We start from the raw sequence: 18,458 nt of genomic DNA, 5'->3' as shown, positions 1-18,458 counted from the left end.
ATCAGCTAGAAGGAATTATATTTTGATTATTAGGTTAATTCTTACCTTTACAGACATAATATGTATGTGTGCATAAATACGGCGAGTGTTCTCTTTAACCAAATGTGTCCCGATCTCTTTTGTTCTCTTTTCAATGTTGTACTATAAACTCAGAGAAACAAAGCCTTTCATTAGTCTTAAGTCACAACCATGAGTGTGTTTGATTTCATTGTAAAATTTAAGAGGAATCAAATACACATATACTACCTATGCATCAGGAGCCACTGCAGTACCACCTTTGGCTTTAATTCAATTCCTTCCTGCCTGACTGTCTGCTCAACACACACACACACACACACACACACACACACACACACACACACACACACACACACACACACACACACACACACACACAAAGAGATACACAGCACTTCAGTACTAGTTTCCCCGTCTTTCTCGGCCACTTGTGCAGGGCTCCACTATGGCAGAGCGCAGGAGAAACTGGGAGAAATCAGGGGACGACCTGCCGGTTTATCTCGCCCGGCCCGGCACGGCCGACCAGGTGCCCAGGCAGAAACACGGAGGCTTGTTTTGCAGCATTGAGGACGCGTTCGAGAGTAAGACGATAGACTTTGATGCCCTTAGCGTCGGGCAAAGGGGATCCCGCACCCCGCGGAGCACCAAACGGCTAACCGGTCTGGAAGCGAAGAGCCCGGCGAGTGACAGTAAGAGCTCCCCTGCTGTGGAAAGTCCCACAGCAGACAAGCAAGAACGCAAAGGCTCCCCTCAGGTGAAGATCGGAACCAGCGACTCAAAAGAAATATTGCAGAACCTGGAAGATGAGAAGGTAAAGAGACTAACTTTTTTTTTTTTTTTGCAACAGACTGTTTCAGCATAAATGACAGAGGTGGCTTCCACTGTGTGTCACTGTTTTTCCTACAAGTTCTCTGCAGCTACCCTGATTTTTTTTTTTTAAATTATGCTTAAAAGTTGTTTCCATTATAAGAGCCCATGTTATAGAACTCGCTGTGTCCTTTAGTTGAGTTTTCAAGTTTGCCACTAAATAATCACAATGACATGCCATGAGAGCAAAAACTGAAATAGGAAGTCAAAAACTGTCCACTCCTTACAATCTACAAAGAGCTTAAGAAGCTGAGTTATCCATAATTCTGTTGACTGAATGTGTCATTACGCCACATCACTATGTAATTAAAGACACTATGTTGTTTGGAGAAATAACCTTGGTGTTGAAGTGCATAGAACAAGCCACAGAACGTAAAACAATCATGAAATAAATGGCATTAGGATTTTTTGACTTAGCATTATTTCTTAGTAAACAATATTAGTTTGTAAGATTTTACCAAGAAACAGTCAGCTGTGTCTGGGAAACAGCCCACTATCCATCCAACATTTATTAGCTTTTGTTTTAACTGAGAAATTGTGCAATACAAACTATCTTACCACTGTGTAGCATCCCCTCTACTTTTAACAAAAGTCCATAAATGTATGGGTACTGAGGAGACCAGCTGCTGGACTTCCATGAGAGGAGTGTTATCCCATTGTAGCTGCTCAACAGTCTTATCTCTGTCTTATATTTGCTCCAAATGTTTAAATTGGTCTGGACTGCTTGCAGGCCAGTTCACTACCTAGACTCCTCGAGTATTCAAGTTATGCCATTTCCATAGCTGTTGGATGCAGTTCAGCTTTGTTTAGCTGTAATATACAGGACCTTCCCTGGAAAAGAAACCATCTGTATATACCTTTCAGCACTGATGGTGCCTTTTCAGATGTACCACCTACCAGTTCCACATGCACTGACACATCCATCATACCATCAGAAAAGCAGGGTTTTTAATTCAGTGCTGATAACAAGCCTCTTCTGTAGCATCCATGTTTCACAAAAATAATATCCATTTGGCTGGCCACAGAACAGTTTTCCACTTTGCATCAGCTCATTGTGTCATCATGGGTGTGGCATATGGGTGGCTGTAGCTCAGGTGGCAGAGCAGGTCAGCCACTAATCAGAAGGTGGTTCGATCCCAGGCTGCCTCCTGGTTGCATGCCAAATATCCTTGGGCAAGATACTAACCCCATATTTGCCTACTGGTGGTGGTCAGAGGGCCCGGTGGCGCCTGTGTCCGGCAGCCTCGCCTCTGTCAGTGCGCCCCAGGGCAGCTGTGGCTACAATGTAGCTTGCCATCGCCAGTGTGTGAATGCGTGTGTGAATGGGTGAATGACTGAATGTAGTGTAAAGCGCTTTGGGGTCCTTAAGGACTAGAAAAGCGCTATACAAATGCAGGCCATTTACCATTCATCATCCAGAGATGATGGTGGTGTTTCTAGAGCATCTTCATGTATGGCTTCTTCTTTGCATGACAGAGCTTTAACCTGCATTTGTGGATGGCACAGTGCACTTTTTTCACAGATAGGGATATTCCTTAGCCCGTGCAATGATTTCCATGTCAGAATCCCACCTGCCAAGGCCGAAGATCACAGTGATGCAATACAATTTTTTTTTACCTTGTCTCTTGCATACAGAGATTTCTCTGGATTCTTTTACTGTGATTATGATATTAGATGATGTGATAATCAAAGTCTGTTTGTGTGTTGAGGAGCATTATTCTGAAATCATTTCACAACTTGTAGAGGCAATTCTTTTTTAGAAGATTTGTGAACCTCTGTGAACCTCCCCTGTTTACTTCTGCCCATGTTTACTTTGAAACCTAGTGGAAACTAACAAACAGTTGGTCTGTTCTCCTAATCAGCTTGGTACACCTAGCATACACCACCAAAGTACGGACAGGGCAAAGGGGAGCCTGGCACTGAGCCATCACAGCAATCCCTATGGCCCAACAGAGCATGGAGCTCACTGACCCTTCTAGACCTACATGGTGGTTCAAAATGAGGACGCTAAAAGGCGCCAAGGAACTGGGTGCCCAGGCCTGCAAACTGTAAGCCGCTGGGCTCCCCTCAAGAACTGGGAAACTAAAGAGGAGTCGGCATCGCTAAGTTCTGAGTGACCAACACAAACGGGCCTGATCGCTGCCACCATGCCAGCCACTATAGCCTGGTAGCTGCAGAGGATACCGTGATACCCAGTTGAGGCAGAAACTACTGTAATGCCAAGGACAACAACTTGCAGCTCCAGTTCATTTATGTGCTGGGACACCCAAAAGGCAGTCCAGTGGCTGTTGACCCCAAAGTCCTCGTTGACTGCACAAGGCATCTGTGAAGACTAACTAGACTAACTGTGAAGTAGATCCACCGCTTGGCCCTACTCCATGTTGGACAAGTCTCTCCACAAATAGAGAGCTTGGTGGAGCCCTCAAGAGACTACCACTGTTGTCTTGTGGGACTGCTGCGAGCAGACCCAGGCTCAGCAGGTGCCGTTGGAGAGGTCTCATGTTTAGGAGCACTAACAGAACCACCTACCATGTGGCCCATCAGGTGGAGACAGCCCCCAGCTAACCTGTGAGTGTAGCCTGAATTGGTTTAGGAACACCCTGAAGGCCTGCTTTCGCTCCACAGTGAGGGACATGGAGTCCCTGATGGAGTCCAGGGATATGCCCAGAAATGTTGTGACTATTAAAGGCTGCTGCCTGCTCCTTTTCAGATTCAGGCACAACCCCATAGCCAGAACATGCTACACAGAGCTACATGGCTGCGGCATTGTTCTACTGATGTGGCACAGACCAGCCAGTTGTCTAAATAGTTCAGGACCCTGCGGCCCCTGAGCCTAATAGGAGCTAGGACAGCGTCCATGCATTGCATGAAGGTTCGGGATGCAAGAGAGATGCCGAAGGGGAGGATTCGGAATTCGAACACCTTGTCCTCAAATCTGAACTTCAGGAACCGACTGTGCTTCTGCCAGATAGGAATCTGGAAGTAGGTGTCCTTCAGGTCAGTGGTTGCAAACCAGTCCCTGGCATTGATGGCCTACCTCACCTCGGGGACCATCAGCATCTTGCACCACTTGCCTTGGCTGTACGTCCTTCCCGTTTCCCCTGCATGTGTGCGCTATGTCTGTGAAAGGCTTCAGCTGAGGCCTGAGGTCACCAGGACCCCATGCTGGAAGAGATAGTCTCTCACTCCACTCCACTCACCAAGGTTACAAAGTAACCGTAAGATATGTTATTTGTGTACTATTCTGAATAAATCGTGAGTTTACGAGATTAGCAGATCATTGCATTCTGTTTTTACTTACATTTTACACAACATATCCAGAACTAGGTTTGTATGATAAAGTAGAAGACAGAGAGAAAAAAGCAGCATGACTGGAAAGCCTCAAAGCTGGAGAAATTACAATTTTTATCATCACTACAGTCTTGTGCCACTAAAGACATAAGTCCTGTTTAAAAAAAACCCCCACAGAACTGCTTACTATGATGATGATAGTGATGATGATATTGATATTTTACCAAATGTAGGAGTATTACTGGGAACAACTGTATGGTTCACTAACAGGTGTAACTGCAGAGAAAGCAATTAAGAGTCTCGTTTAGATTAAATATGCTTTATATTCCCAAAATTATAATTTTTTATTTTTTTTGTAAAGGTAGTGTGTGCTAGTAATAAGCATCCATATTCTATTGGATCGCCACAAAAGAACCAGTATCTAAATGAATAATGTTTACTGTTTCTTAGTCTGGTGAAATACTCCTTTAATACTTAACGCTTCTTATATTTATACTTAATAATACTTATACGTATGTTACACTTGAAAATCTTTGATACCTTTTCCATTATGCTTAAAGTCCTTACAAAATATTTGGGAAACTCTATACCGTTTAAACAGTTGCATTTTAATTTTTGATATTGAGAAAAGGTACGTTTGTGTCTGTTATGTGTGATTAAAAATGACACAAGTCTTTCAGCACCATGGAGAGAGAGACAAACAAAAGCACCATGGAAAGAATCCAGTGCTAAGTAAAGGTAATAATTACTTTATATTAGTGGTTCACAACCCATTTATCTGAATCAACCCAGTAGACCAGACAACACAACAGCACATGGACTCACAGGTGGAATTTTCTAAACTCATTTTATATAGTTATACTTTACGCTTAACTACCGAAAAGTGGAAATAAATTTTTCAGCAATTAGTTTATTTTTTTATTACTTAACCTCTTAACAAATTAATTCACGTTATTTTACTGATTTCTGTACTACTTTCAGCTTACCATTGACTCTTAGCTATTACTTCCTACTTATTAGTTTTCTTCACGTAAGCTATTTATTGTCTATTTGAACTCTTTATCTGTGCTATTAAATTAAAAAAAAAATCAGCTGTTGTAATTTAAGCTGGCTATTTTATTGCTTTTTATTATATTTGTAATTATTCCTTTTTTGTTTAACATTTCTGCTTTGGTTGCACTCAATTAATAAATTAGAATTTTCTCTTTGGCAGATTACTTGAGATAAGCTTTTCACATACTTCATGAACTCCTTGTACCCCTAATTGGAATTTAATTAGAGTTACTCTCTAACTGTGCTATTTCAGTAAAATATTTTTTTTTTTTTTTTTTTAAAAAAAGGTTGTTTCTGAAGTGTTTCCATATTCTATATTCAAGGAAAGAAAAGGAAACTTGTAATGCTACTTTTTTGTAAAATAAAATACATTGGATAAAGTCAATCCATCGGGACTCTAAATGTATGAGTACTACTTTTTGTCCATAACATAAGTGTGGGACAAGAACGTGCTGATAATATTTGTATGTGTGACCTAGCAACTATGCTAAAAATTCCCTTCATCCACCCTTCATCCACTCTTAATTGACAATGGCTTTGAACAGTACACTCTAGGCACCAAAAGATGATGATTCATGTCTCGCTTTCTGGCTCTTGTTCAATACACACACACACACACACACACACACACACACACACACACACACACACACAATTTTGGCTGAGAGCAGTAGAATCGCTGGACTAGACAAAGTGGTGTGATTACCATTTTGCCATTTCATCACCAGAATGTGGTCATTTATTGGCACACAAGAGTACTTCTTTAAAGCACGGACGGAAAAAACAGATTTTAAAAAGACCAGGAAAGAGTCAAGCAGATTACACAGTAAGTTAATATAGAGCAAGATGTCATAGATTACAGACAAATGGAATCTAATAAAAGTCATTATGGTGATGTCAACTCTAGAATGAAATTAGTAGCAGACCTTGGTAAACATTTTAAAATGATCCCCGCATAGTATGTTTGAGCTGAATTTCAGCTTTAAGGTTTGCTGTTATGTGCTACACAGCATTTAAGAAAATGTGGGGAAGTTTTGGCTGCTAATATTTCCTACAAAACTCTCTGACACAGATTGCCTTTCTTGATGATGCAAGTTCTTCATCTTCAGATTGGTCACTAATTAAAATATGACTGCCTGCTGTTGTTTCTGCTGCACAGGCAGATCTGCACTCTTATCCAACTTTCATTTAACAGAGACTCAGCAACAAAGCAGTAGACTGACAGACCTGTGTGTGAGTAATGCAAGTAAACTGACTGAAGCTGTGGAGCTCTATCTCTTTGAGTACAGGTTTTCTACATGCTTTTCTCCCCACTGTTGCAGTTAAATGGTGTTCCCTTTTTTGTTTACACCTCTGTGGTTCTAGTGCTGTTATTCATTCAGTCTCAGACAGTTTGAGACTAAGCTGCTGCACTCTACATTTATCTGCATTTAAGTCTTCACATTATCCTTATGATATATTTGATTCCCGCCTTCTGAATCATTCCCGCCTTTAATTGTCTTAAAATACTGTAAAAAAAAAAAAAAACAACAACATAGATTTCTTCAGCGTGGCAGGTGGCCTTTTTCCCTCATGTGGCCTCATACTGAACTGCAATATTGCTGCTCTCAGGGGACCAGATGATTCAGCAGAAACCAGCAGACAAGAGAGTAAGGTTGTGTTTTTGTTTTTCACCCCCTGGTTTGGAAATTGTTAGAGGACACGAGGAAGGCAGGATGTGTTTATCCCTTTGTTATTAACTGGTACATTTAGCGTGCCAGTAAAACTTAACAGCATCCTCGTCTGGCAAACAAATGACGAGTGGAAAAGCTGCCCGTTTGTATTTTTATGACAAATGTTGTTACCCCTCCTTCCTATCTGAGTACACCGGGTTCACTTTGATTTGAACTACAGTAAGTAGTGATATTATTGACACTGTCATGCAAACTCTCAATATCGTTCGTTGTTTTGTGGCTATGGTGAACTGAACTGCTCACTATGTGTTCCTGTGTTGTTCCCTGTTCGCTGTAGTAATACTGAACAATAACAATCATAATTATAGATTTTATTGGTTTTCCTCCTGTCTGGTGGGCTAATTAGTCCTGTGAGCTGCTGTAGTGGAGTGAATAATGGAGACTGGCTAACCAGATGTCCAGAGAGAGAGGAAATGGCCCCAACCCCATTATTTTTTTTTATTTATTTATTTATTTTGTGATGTCCTGCAGGGTGGAAGTCACATTGACACATGCATTCAGAAAGCATAAAACTATACATATACACTGACATGTAGACTTGTCTAAATTAAAACATGCACACGCATGCTTCTTTAAGCTGTCACAGAGATACTGTAGGAACAAATGAAATAAGCACTCTACTAATGTTGCATATAACACTCAGTTTAGTCTTTATAATCAGCAGATAGAAACAGATGATGTCTGTGCCTCCATCTGGTTAAGTCTGAAAAATAACTCTAATTATATTGGGTGCAGTAAAGAGATGCTTTTGTACCTTAAATATATTCAGTGTTTTGGGAGAATGAATCATAAAAGGGACCAAAAATAAACACTAAGAAGTATGCTGCTTCATATGTCTTCATATCGGTCAAGACTGAGCATCGATAGAGCCTTAAATGTTTAGAGTTAAGCAAAATTTTAGGAGGTTTAATTCTGCGTTCTGCGTAGCCTATTTGCTTTATCCTCCCCCTGCCTTTTCAGAATTGTCCCACTACCACAAAACAACTCCAGATCATTTAGTCTTCTTCAATTCGCCAATGTCGTCTATATGAAGAGATCACATAGTGGCTGAGGTGGTCAGCATGATTGTGCTTGTGTGTAAACTGATAATATAATTTTATATGATTGTTGGGTAGTGAACTGGAAGCTTCTCACTCCATTCACTGTGGTGTGAAATGTGCTCCAACAGGCTTGATGACCTGACAGAGACTTTTCTGCATCCCTGATCTGTCTGCACCCTGTCTGTCTGTCAGTGTCAGCCAGTTAATGTGGTCTGCAGAGGTAACAATCCTGCAAACTTGAGTGTGTAGCGCTGATGCATTCTCTAAGTCCTGGAAATGCTGAGGCAATGCCTTTCTGCCTCACTGCCATGAAAGGACATGCCAGGATGAAGGCCCTGTGTCTGCTTGTAGCAAAAAAAAAAAAAAAAAAAAAAAGATTTAAACCCTTATTTTTCTACAACAATTGGGTAGAACTGTGCTGTAAAACCTTCCTACATTACTCTGTAAAGCAATATAAAAAAAAGACAAAATGAAGCAAATGAAAATATGATATATATACATATTTTAAGTTGCTAGTGTAATATAGACACACAAATATGCACACCCTTTGTCACACACCTGCTCCTACATGCATGTCACTCTCAGGATCTCATTATGGCTGCATTAGAGCTGAGGAGGGGAGTGGCAGAGCGAAGAGGGACCCACTTTAGGTTCAAACAATGGAGACACATGGCTGGGTGGGAACATGCAGTGTGTGTGTGTGTGTGTGTGTGTGCAATGTTACGGGCAAGCTCTGTGACAGCTGCCACACCATTTTGCTCTTCTGTGTCCGGCAAAACAAAACACACAACCTCCTGGTTATGACTGATGTAAAGTCTACAATTTCAAAGGGAATATTTTTTTTTCTTGCCAATAAATCTATTTAGCAGACTGGCAAAATGTTAAACATCCAATATGTATGATTAACACAAGGCAGTGAGGTCAGTGGACATGTTTAAAATGAGTAAATCTTTCCATTACATATTGTTTATAATAACGATGGTGATTTTTATCCCGTGTTCCTTTGTTTCCTCTTAGTTCTGCCAATTTTCCCCTAATCAATCAGACCTCAGTGACTTCAGTCGTAAACACACAGGCACGACTACACCACAAACTAGTGCGCCTCAAAACCAGCTGCTTCAAGGGCTTTGCTATTTCTCTCGGATAGGTCAGTGATGACAGATATTGGATACGCAGCACACTTTATGTAAAAAAACAAAAAACAAAAACAAAAAAAAACAACGTGTGACAGCAGTGTAACCCAAAGAAGAGGATGCCGGCTGGAGGCTGTTCACCAGCTTCTCCACTGCGCCCTCCGGTGGAAAGATTGTGACATCACGCTTTCCAAACTGAACATACTGAGGGAGGGGCCGTGTGCCTGGACCACAGACGCTCCTATAGCACTCTGCGAGCCACTCCACATCGCACTGACAAGAGGGGCGACTATTCCTTGAAGCTCCCATCCAGGCGAGGGCCGCTGCAGCATCCATAAACGGGGGGATATCGCTTTTAAAAGCTCGGTGTTTTTTTTAAAAAAAAGAAAAGGTGGAATCGAACAGAAGATGTCTTATCAAGGAAAAAAGAACATCCCAAAGATCACAGTGAGTAAAGAGTTATTTCTCCTTCACTGGCTGCAGGAACTTTGATGGCTGCTGCTTCAAATCACTGCAGAAGGTTTCAGCGTTTTTTTGCGCCGCTGCGATGGATCTTTGTCACATACACCGATGCAAGCCCAGAGCAACATGAAAATGCTCTTTCTATTGTCAGAGCCGACTGCAGGAAGCCGCTGAAACAATGCGCACAATGATACGGCATGTCTGGCTACCATAGTGACAGTCAGGCAGGGAGATAAGGCGTTTTCTTAAAGGTGTCCTGCATCCTCTTTGTTGAAGCGATCCATGCCGTTGTGCAGAACGGATACCGGCTCGCCCGTTAAAAAAATCACTGTAAGGTTTATGCAGGGAATTCTGCTGTCTTCAGTGCATAACGGAGACTTTATGGTGATTTCAAATATCTAACTCATTCTTATATATTTAGAATAATGCAGTTAATTAGATTTATTTCCCTACACTCCACCTAGATTTACAGCGTAAAGATATTAGAAGAACGTGTCCAACCCTTGTGGGGCTTTTTAAGGCCCAGCTGGTCTTATTCATGGGAGGATTTTGAACAGTAATGTTGATCTCATTTTTCGAATTCCCTTCTTGCCATTTTGGTGCACAGTGATTTCATGACATACATAAAAGTATCAATGCACATTCTGGTCACAATGCCCTGGACGCTTGCAAATGACCGAAAAGGGAGGGGGAGGGGGTCCTAAAAATAATGGTCACTTATTATACATGAACTCATTGTTTCTCCTGAAGCCCTTAATTGTTTTATTGCAGAAAAAAGCCCTCTCTGTGATTTCATAGGGGGGCCTCGGAAATCATAGACAGGGTTTGTCTTTCAGGCTGGTGCAGCAGCAGAGAGTGAGAGGGACAGGAGGAAAGGAGAGGTGGGGGAAATACACGCCCATCTGTGATAAGCTGGCCTTGTGAAGGGGTGCTTGTATTTCTGCATCACCACAAGGAGAAAGATTCAGGGTCGGCTCAGAGCATTCAGGGTGGAGCGGGGTGGGGGGTTGAATTTAGGGCAGACTGGTGTTACACAGCCAGCCAGCTGGGTGTTGGTGTGTGTTACAACTGCAGAGGAACCTCTCCCTCTCCTTTTTTTTCTTTCTGTGTGTGAGCATCTGAAACGCCTGTTTTCCAGCACTCATTGTTGAAGCTCAGGCTGCAGTTCGGGGTGTGTTGCTCAGATGTGGGAGACTTTGCTTTTTTCTTATCTCCTCAGCTGATTGTACACGATGGGAGTAAACGGAGGGTTTTTTTTTTGGTAAACATTATTACTGTAAAATTAGGAGATGTCTATAATATATGAAAATCTATGAAAATAGTGAAGGCATGTTTAACAGTCACTAGAAGTGAATTTGAATGACAATAACCGCTAAAATAAAGGATGTTTTGTAGGTTTGGGGGTTTTAAACATACAAAGGGAATGCTAATTGTGTCAAAAATACACACACATGCAGCAATAAAGTAACAGAAAGCATTTAGCAGATCACCAGCCAAGGTAACATGAGTAAGCTATGCTGGTTGATTGCCTCAAGATATATCATATTTGGTTACTGAGCTTGCTTTTTTGTGGATTTAGAAAAGCTCCAGTTGTAAGCAGCACATTAACACAGACTGACAGAAAGTACCACAATACAAGTTTTTCATGGACGTCCTAAAGTTGCTTCATGCGGTTTCAGTTGAAGGGGAGTAATTTATGATGTAAGCAACCACACTTTTCACTGTTTTATGAATTTAATTATGTTCCGATCTCAACATATGGGTGACTATTCCAACAGTATTTAAGTGCTTTTGAAAAGTTATTTGAAACAATGTCTGGGTCAACCACTGAGTGGATTGCTCCCAAATCCGTTTGCGTCCAGTTGACAAGGTAGGGTGTACTACGTTCTTTCCTACATCCAAGTTATAACCATAGCCTCTAAGGGTGTAGGGAAAAAAATCAGTTTGGCATATTGGAATATTTTGTGTAACATAAACATAAATTGGCTGAAACGACCCTGGACACACTTAGCCTGACATAGTATAAAATTTCCACTTGATCTTATTCAATTGCAGACTGATATCAGATTCATGGCAGACTGACTCCATCTTATGGCAACATTTATTGAAGGTTTTAGTGAAAGTGTTGCTTGACAGTGTCATTTTGGAGCAAAAAAACCCCTCCCCCAAAAACGACGTCGATAACTTTATGTTATTGGATAAAACCGATATTGACAAATTTTTATTTTGAGGACATCATTTGCAGTTGAAAAAAGGTGATAAATTGCAGTAGATGTTATTGCAATACTGAGCTTATCACCACATGTCAAAAAGTGCAATAATATTGTATCGTGAGTGAAATATTGTGATAGTATCATATCGTCAGGGGTCTGGTGAGTCCCACCTCCAATAACTTTATGAGAAATGTATTTTATGTTCAACTATGTATGGACTAACAACACATGTTGTTGTTTGATTTGGAGTTTATGGTAGTAGTGATTCCCCTCCAACCATTTGATCAGCTTCTTAGAAATGCAAACACACAATACTTGCATTATTGGTTTATTCACAAGCAGACAAGCCAGGAGAATTGAAAGTGTCACATTGTTTCAGTAAAGCAGACTAAAGCAAGAACCTCTTGTTACAAGTAATGGATGTTTTTCAAACAAATAACAGAAGCACTGTTGTCTTTGTCTTTTCTGTATCTAAACCATAAACATGTATATAAAAGATGGCCATAGCCTTCTTGTCTGAGAACTAAAGCCAGTACAGAGGAACTTGAATTCTTTGTTATAGCCAGCAAGGGGCAAACTCTTGAGTTACAAAATGAGGTCATACTGTATAGAAGTTTATGAGGAAATGAGCCCATTGCTCACATGAGCCACTGGCCTTTCCTAATGAGTTTATGTTCTTAAACTAGTTTCAAGTCTTATTAAAATTGCATCATGTTAATAGACATTAAGTGGCTCCGTAGTGTAGTGGTTTACATAATTCCCAACAAGTGAAGGAGTCCACTTCAAATCCTTTTGGGGTTGCATCTGGTTTAAAAATCTACCAAATCAACCATGCAGACCTATCTACTTTGTGACTCCTTGTGAGTAAGAGAGCAGCTGAAACTAAATTTCTTTGATGATAAAGCAGGTTATGCATCAAGGCATGGCTACCTTGTAATTGCCAAATTGCTACTGTATGACCAGTCAGTTTCCATCTGGTTTGAAAAAAAAAAACAAGATGGCCACAGCCAAAATGTTCAGGCTGCGGCTTCAACACAGAACTTCCCCAAAAAAAGGAGACATGGCCATGGAGTACATCCATGTTTTATACAGAGTGTACGATCAAAATGCAGTTATGGCCCTAAACAACAGGAAACAACAGGCTTTGCTAATTACATGGAATATCTACTATATACACAAGCAATAAAAAATGGAAATATAATGAAAAGCAATTTATTATGCTTGGCATAGTTAGCTTTTGGTTAGTAGGCTGGTTAATTAGTAATGGGGGCTACACAGACACCAGAGAACCACTTGTGTGCATATCATATCACTATATTTAGATTTAAAAGGTGACTCTGCCCCATTGCTGCCCCAGAGGTTGGCATCTGTTGCATTAAAATAACCTTTTTTCCACTGTAAGCCAGGAGTGTCCAACTGCAGGCCTCAAGGGCCGGTGTCCTGCAGGTTTTAGATATCACCCTGGGTCAACACACCTGAATCAGATGATTAGTTCATTACCAGGCCTTTAACTCTGTAACTGGACAAACAACTCTTCTTAGAGTTTTGATGCCATGGAATCATTGCGTTTGTAAGCTGTTTTCACATCTGTACTTCAACAGAGGTCCATTTGATGTTGTCGATGCTGGAGTATGCTGGTGTGTGAATGTTGTATTGTCTGGTACATTCTTTAGTGGTGAGTGGATGTAGTGTGTGCTGCCTCTTAACCTGATTCCCTAGAAACTGTCTGAAGTTCATGTGTGAAAGGCGCTATTAATTCTTACACAGGAGGACCTTAAACGCTCTACCTATTTCTAAGCCTCCTTCCTGACACAGACTCCTTATTTCCAAGCCTGTCCATTCTATTACAGCATTTTCATTTCGTTTGGGTTTTAGATCTGCCCTGTCACATTTCTAGGTGTGGTCCCTTTTATTCCTTATACCCACTCACAGCAGCCACAGTGTTGTTCCAGGCGGTTACATGTCATCCGTAATCCCCTCCAGCTGGAGTGAGCATCTGTGGGTGAAACCCACAGATGCTCACTCCAGCTGATTCAAGATGACTTCCCTCTTCCACTGGTCCCCGCCTGCCTCCCCATGCCCCCCTCCTTACAGACACGAGGATCTCTGCCACAGCTAATGGAGGTCTCCTCTAATGTCCTCCTCCTCCTCAGCCCCTTTGACCTATTTTGTCGCACTCGAGTTTTCCAGGACCGTTCCCTTTCATTAAGCACCACGAAGGAGATATTAGTACTTTGCATCCCGCTTTATGAGCGCTTCTCCCTCCAGTCCGGTGAAAGTGGAAAAAACGTGTGTGTCGATGTCAGCATAGTAGTAAGAACAACATCCTGCCGTCTATTTTTGATTACTGCCGGCTTGTGTAACAGAAAATGACAGCTTCCCGTGCAGTAATAGGCGTTTTATTTTTGGCACTTTGTTCTTTGTTAAGAGCTGAATGACAAGTTTGTTTGGATTTCTTTCCATCTGAACTTCACAGTGTTTTGCTTCCAGAAATATAACAGATCAGCACTTGTAAGAAGTTGTATCTGTAGCAGACAAAAGGTCTCACTACTGACTGTAAAGTGTATCAAAAGAAAAAAAGCAGGTGGAAGGAACACATTTACTAGCATAATTTCATCAGCTTAGTTTAAAGAAAGGCATTAACAGCCTCTACATTTGTTTGAGCTGAGAATACTACTTGTGAGAGCGACTTTAGATAGTTGCGTTGTTTGCATGATTCTTGTGTTAACGCTAATCCACTAGCTGGCCTAAATTAGTGATTAAGACAGCAGTTTAATCAGTGCCAAAGCTTTGAGAACAGGTCATGCGCACTTCATAGAGTGGGCATAAGTTTCTGGTAAAAATTGTGCTTAGATTGTCACCCGCAGGGAAACACAGTGTATTAATTATAAATTTTATCATATCCAGAAAATCTTCCAATAAAACTATATGTATAAAATATTATTTCTTCATTTCAAGCTGTTTCAATGCCACATTCAGGAAATAAACTGAATCATCTGAAAGCTTTTGTAATGTACTATTTTTAAGACAAATGTAATTTAAGCTCTGCTGATTTGATGCTGTTTTTAATGATTTATGTTTTTTGGCACCTGCAAAGCTTAGTTACTCTAATACATGAATGATTTGGTATGTTTAGAACCCAACTGACACAGGATTTGTAAGACCAATTCTCATAGCGTGATTTGAAAATCCAATTTATCATCCGATATGAATTTTTCGTTCAGAGACATTAAAGTTAATCAGATTTTTTCCCTAACATTTGTTATATATATATATATATATATATATATATATATATATATATATATATATATATATATACATATATATAACAATGCAAGTACAGTGCAGTATATACTTATACTGCACTGTACTTGTAGTATAAGTCAGTACACAGTGGTGTACAGACTTTCATAAATAAATAGTAACTGGAAGAAAAAACTGGAAGGAAAACAACTGGTACACTTTGAGTACTGAATCGGCTGCATGGTGTAGTCCTTGCAAATGTGTAATTTCTAACAGTGGCTACTATTTACTGCCAACCCAGGGAGACCTTTCCATTTCGAAGAGTCGGTGCTGCAATAGTTATGCGATTGATAAATGAGGACATAGTTAGTGACCCTGGGAAGAGCAAATCAAGATCAACATCAACATCGTTCATGTCTCTTGTGCATATTCTGAAGAGCCAAATCCCACAAAAAAACCCTAAAAAAACAGAATAGCATTTATCACCGTTCTAAGGTAAAATAAACATTTTCTTCTTATGTCATTAGATTTTTAGAAGTCTAAGGAGCTTGGAAAGAAAAGCGTCTGGACTTCTTTAAGTGGCTTGAAGATGTGGTTTTGTCTCAGTACGACCATTGACTCAGTCAGGAAACAGCTTAGTGACTAAATTATTTATTTTAGCACTGATATGGATAAAATGCTCTGTTTCCCAGTTTTCTGTAAACTCCAGTATGGTACATATTGAGAAATTGAGTTTATGCAAACAAAAAAAAATAAATTATTATGACATTTTTATTTTCATAATAAAATAAATGACAATGAAACTTTACAAAAGAGGAATGAGGTACAAATAATTAACTAAAAAATAGTTTCTATAGCTGGCATATTTTGCCTTACCAGATAAAAGAAGGTTTAACAGATTTATACAACAAAAAAAATACCAATTACTTACATTTTCCATTATGTTTATAACTTCAGCAGATGACAGGGCCCTTTTCTCTTTTTCATACACCTTAGTTTTCCTCGTAATTGCTCTCAACCTTTGTCTGCTCATACTGAAGCTCTTTCCGAAGCTGTTTGCATCTACCTGGCTCTGAGCTTTAGCTAGCTTCAGTGTTAGCCATTTTGCCTTTGTTAGCTTCTTTAAAATATCCGTGTCTAGTTTAGTAAAGGCATTTTAAGTGTCTTATTATACTTGTTCTCAGAAACATGTACTTGTACCGAATAGCTTCCTAATGATAGCCTACGTTGGCATGTGGCTGTAAATGATGTGTAGATGACTGTTTGCTTCCAACCCTGTGCACACGTTGTGCATTCATGAAATGGACCAGCTCATAATTGGACACATGGGAGGCTAACCCACCAGTCACCAGTCCGGGTCAAGAATGTTGTCAATCTCGAAATTCTGGTCCCTCGCCAGTCGAATGATCCTGTAAGAGAAGAAGTTAATTCAAAACAGTAGCCAGACATTGTATTTTCGAAACTTAAATCAATGGCTATTATAGAAAATCCACAATGACTAGTCTACAGCACCTTTCTTCAGCTATGTGTTAGCACAGGCAACTTTGTTCAACAAAGTTAGAGAAAAAAAGTAAAATTATGAGGTCTTCTTTGTCTTAGGACCTCATTAAGCTGTCTTTACTCTCCTTTTTGCATCAAGACTGTCAAAGCATGTTATTAGCCATGCACTGAATCCACCATCTTAAGACCGCTGTGGTCATGCAGTCCAATCTTAGACTCAGGACTCGTGAATACCACATTAGCCACTGAATGATATTTAATAGTTCTTGTCGAAGCTGCAGCAAAAAGTAACAGCTGTGGCATGAGTTCATTATGTGGACAGTACTGTCTCGTTAAAGATGTAACAAATGTTTTGGTTTATTCCCGTAACCACAGGATAGCACAGAGGGTTGGAATCCACCAGTGTCACTATTACAAAACCACATTTGTCTTGTGGTATAGACAGACTAACAGACAAAAGTTGGACTAAGAATTTCATAAATGAGGTGATGAGCTATCTTACTTCACTCACTACTTACAACTTTTTTCTTGTATGTTGTTTTGATAATCATGAATGTGATGTAGAAAACACATTTTGAAATATTCCAGATGCATTCTTTAACAATCTCACCCGCCATGATGTCACATGACATATATTTGTTATAATAATATGAGCAACATTGCTGTTTGTGGTCAGATGAAATGGTTACTGTCACAGTTTGTGGCTGTTTGTCACAGAATTGATGTAAACGCCACAGTCAATGTTGAGTCTGAGTTTCTGTTAATGAAGTGTGATGAAGAAATGTCAGCGGAAAACGCGTTGTTTTTATTATGTGTCTTTAAAAAGGCTCGACAGTTTGGCCACGCATTCTGCGTCTAGTTCATGGTTTGTATTATTATTGAAACAAATTTTTGGGCATGCTTTTTGCTTTTTAAAAATATCTGTCTTGTTAGATATTGCACCAATGACATGAGCTGCTGGCATGAAGCGTTTCAGCATCTTGGTTTCCGCTGAGTGTAAAAAGAAAGAAATGTAGCAAGCAATTCAGCAATGGTCAGTTACTGGGTTGTAATGGAAATGGAAAGCTATTGATTGTTAAGTGATTGCGGTCTCCTGCATGTTGTCATCAGCCAGTAGCCAGAAATTGAAAAGGGTAAAATGAGTGTGTGTGTGTTTGTGTGTGTGCCAGAGAGAGGGGAGGGGGGAGGGGGTGTAAGCACTTCAGTAAGTCACCCATGCATGATGGCACACCCATCGCTGCAGTATTATAAATCAGGTAAAACCTCTTCTTGTCTGATGCTGCTGATGTAAGCAGGTCTCTATCTGACTATTAATTCAATAATATTTATATTAGTGATTCTTATTCATGTTAATGAAACAGCAGTGACTCGTAACCATATATTAAAAAAGAAAAACAAAAAATCTTCCAATTTCAGAGATCCGAGGTAGTCCGAATTCAGTAGCTTTTGAATCCTTGAGGGATTTTCTTTGAGTCTGGCATGGGACTCAAGGATGAACTGTTTAGAACTGAGTGGGCGAATGTCAAAGCTACTGAGACCACAAAATAATTTTTTAATCTAAAAAAATCAGAGGTCAACTTTATTGATACATCACAAAATTTTGCTGTTGTTTCATATTTAACACCATAAGTCATGACCAGGTGACAAGATCAGATTTCAGATTTTGCAGAATCAGATTTGGTGGCATTAATTTTTTGTGGGCAGCTGCAACTATTGCATTTTTCCTTTGACTCATTACAAGCTGCTTTTCACCACCATTTAAACTGACAGCTGTAGAGCTGCAACAATTGATCATTAACTCGGTTAACATCAAATTCATCAGGAGCTGTCATTATATCAATAACTGAAAAATCTTTTCTGGGTTATGGTCATCTTAGGTTGTTGATCTGTCAAAGAATGTCA

General features: G+C 40.1%; 1 protein-coding gene across 4 annotated transcripts in view; it reads left to right on the top strand.

Annotated features, from left to right (window-relative positions):
• Window positions 1-447: 447 nt before the first annotated feature.
• dpysl3 (dihydropyrimidinase like 3) overlaps window positions 448-18,458 on the top strand; it is a 40,806-nt gene continuing 22,795 nt past the window's right edge. The window contains exon 1 of one of the 4 annotated variants that reach the window (XM_085173947.1): window positions 448-829. In XM_085173947.1, coding sequence (XP_085030073.1) covers window positions 464-829 — 366 coding nt within the window. In that variant the 5' untranslated portion in view covers window positions 448-463. Of the gene's footprint in view, window positions 830-9,354; window positions 9,583-18,458 lie in introns of those variants that run through there. The other 3 variants (XM_085173946.1, XM_085173949.1, XM_085173948.1) reach the window with 3 other exon arrangements.

This window comes from Neolamprologus multifasciatus, chromosome 10 (genome assembly GCF_963576455.1).
Source record: "Neolamprologus multifasciatus chromosome 10, fNeoMul1.2, whole genome shotgun sequence".
NCBI lineage: Eukaryota > Metazoa > Chordata > Actinopteri > Cichliformes > Cichlidae > Neolamprologus > Neolamprologus multifasciatus.
Note: the sequence above shows the minus strand (reverse complement) of the source record. Positions and strands in the feature narration are given on the sequence as shown.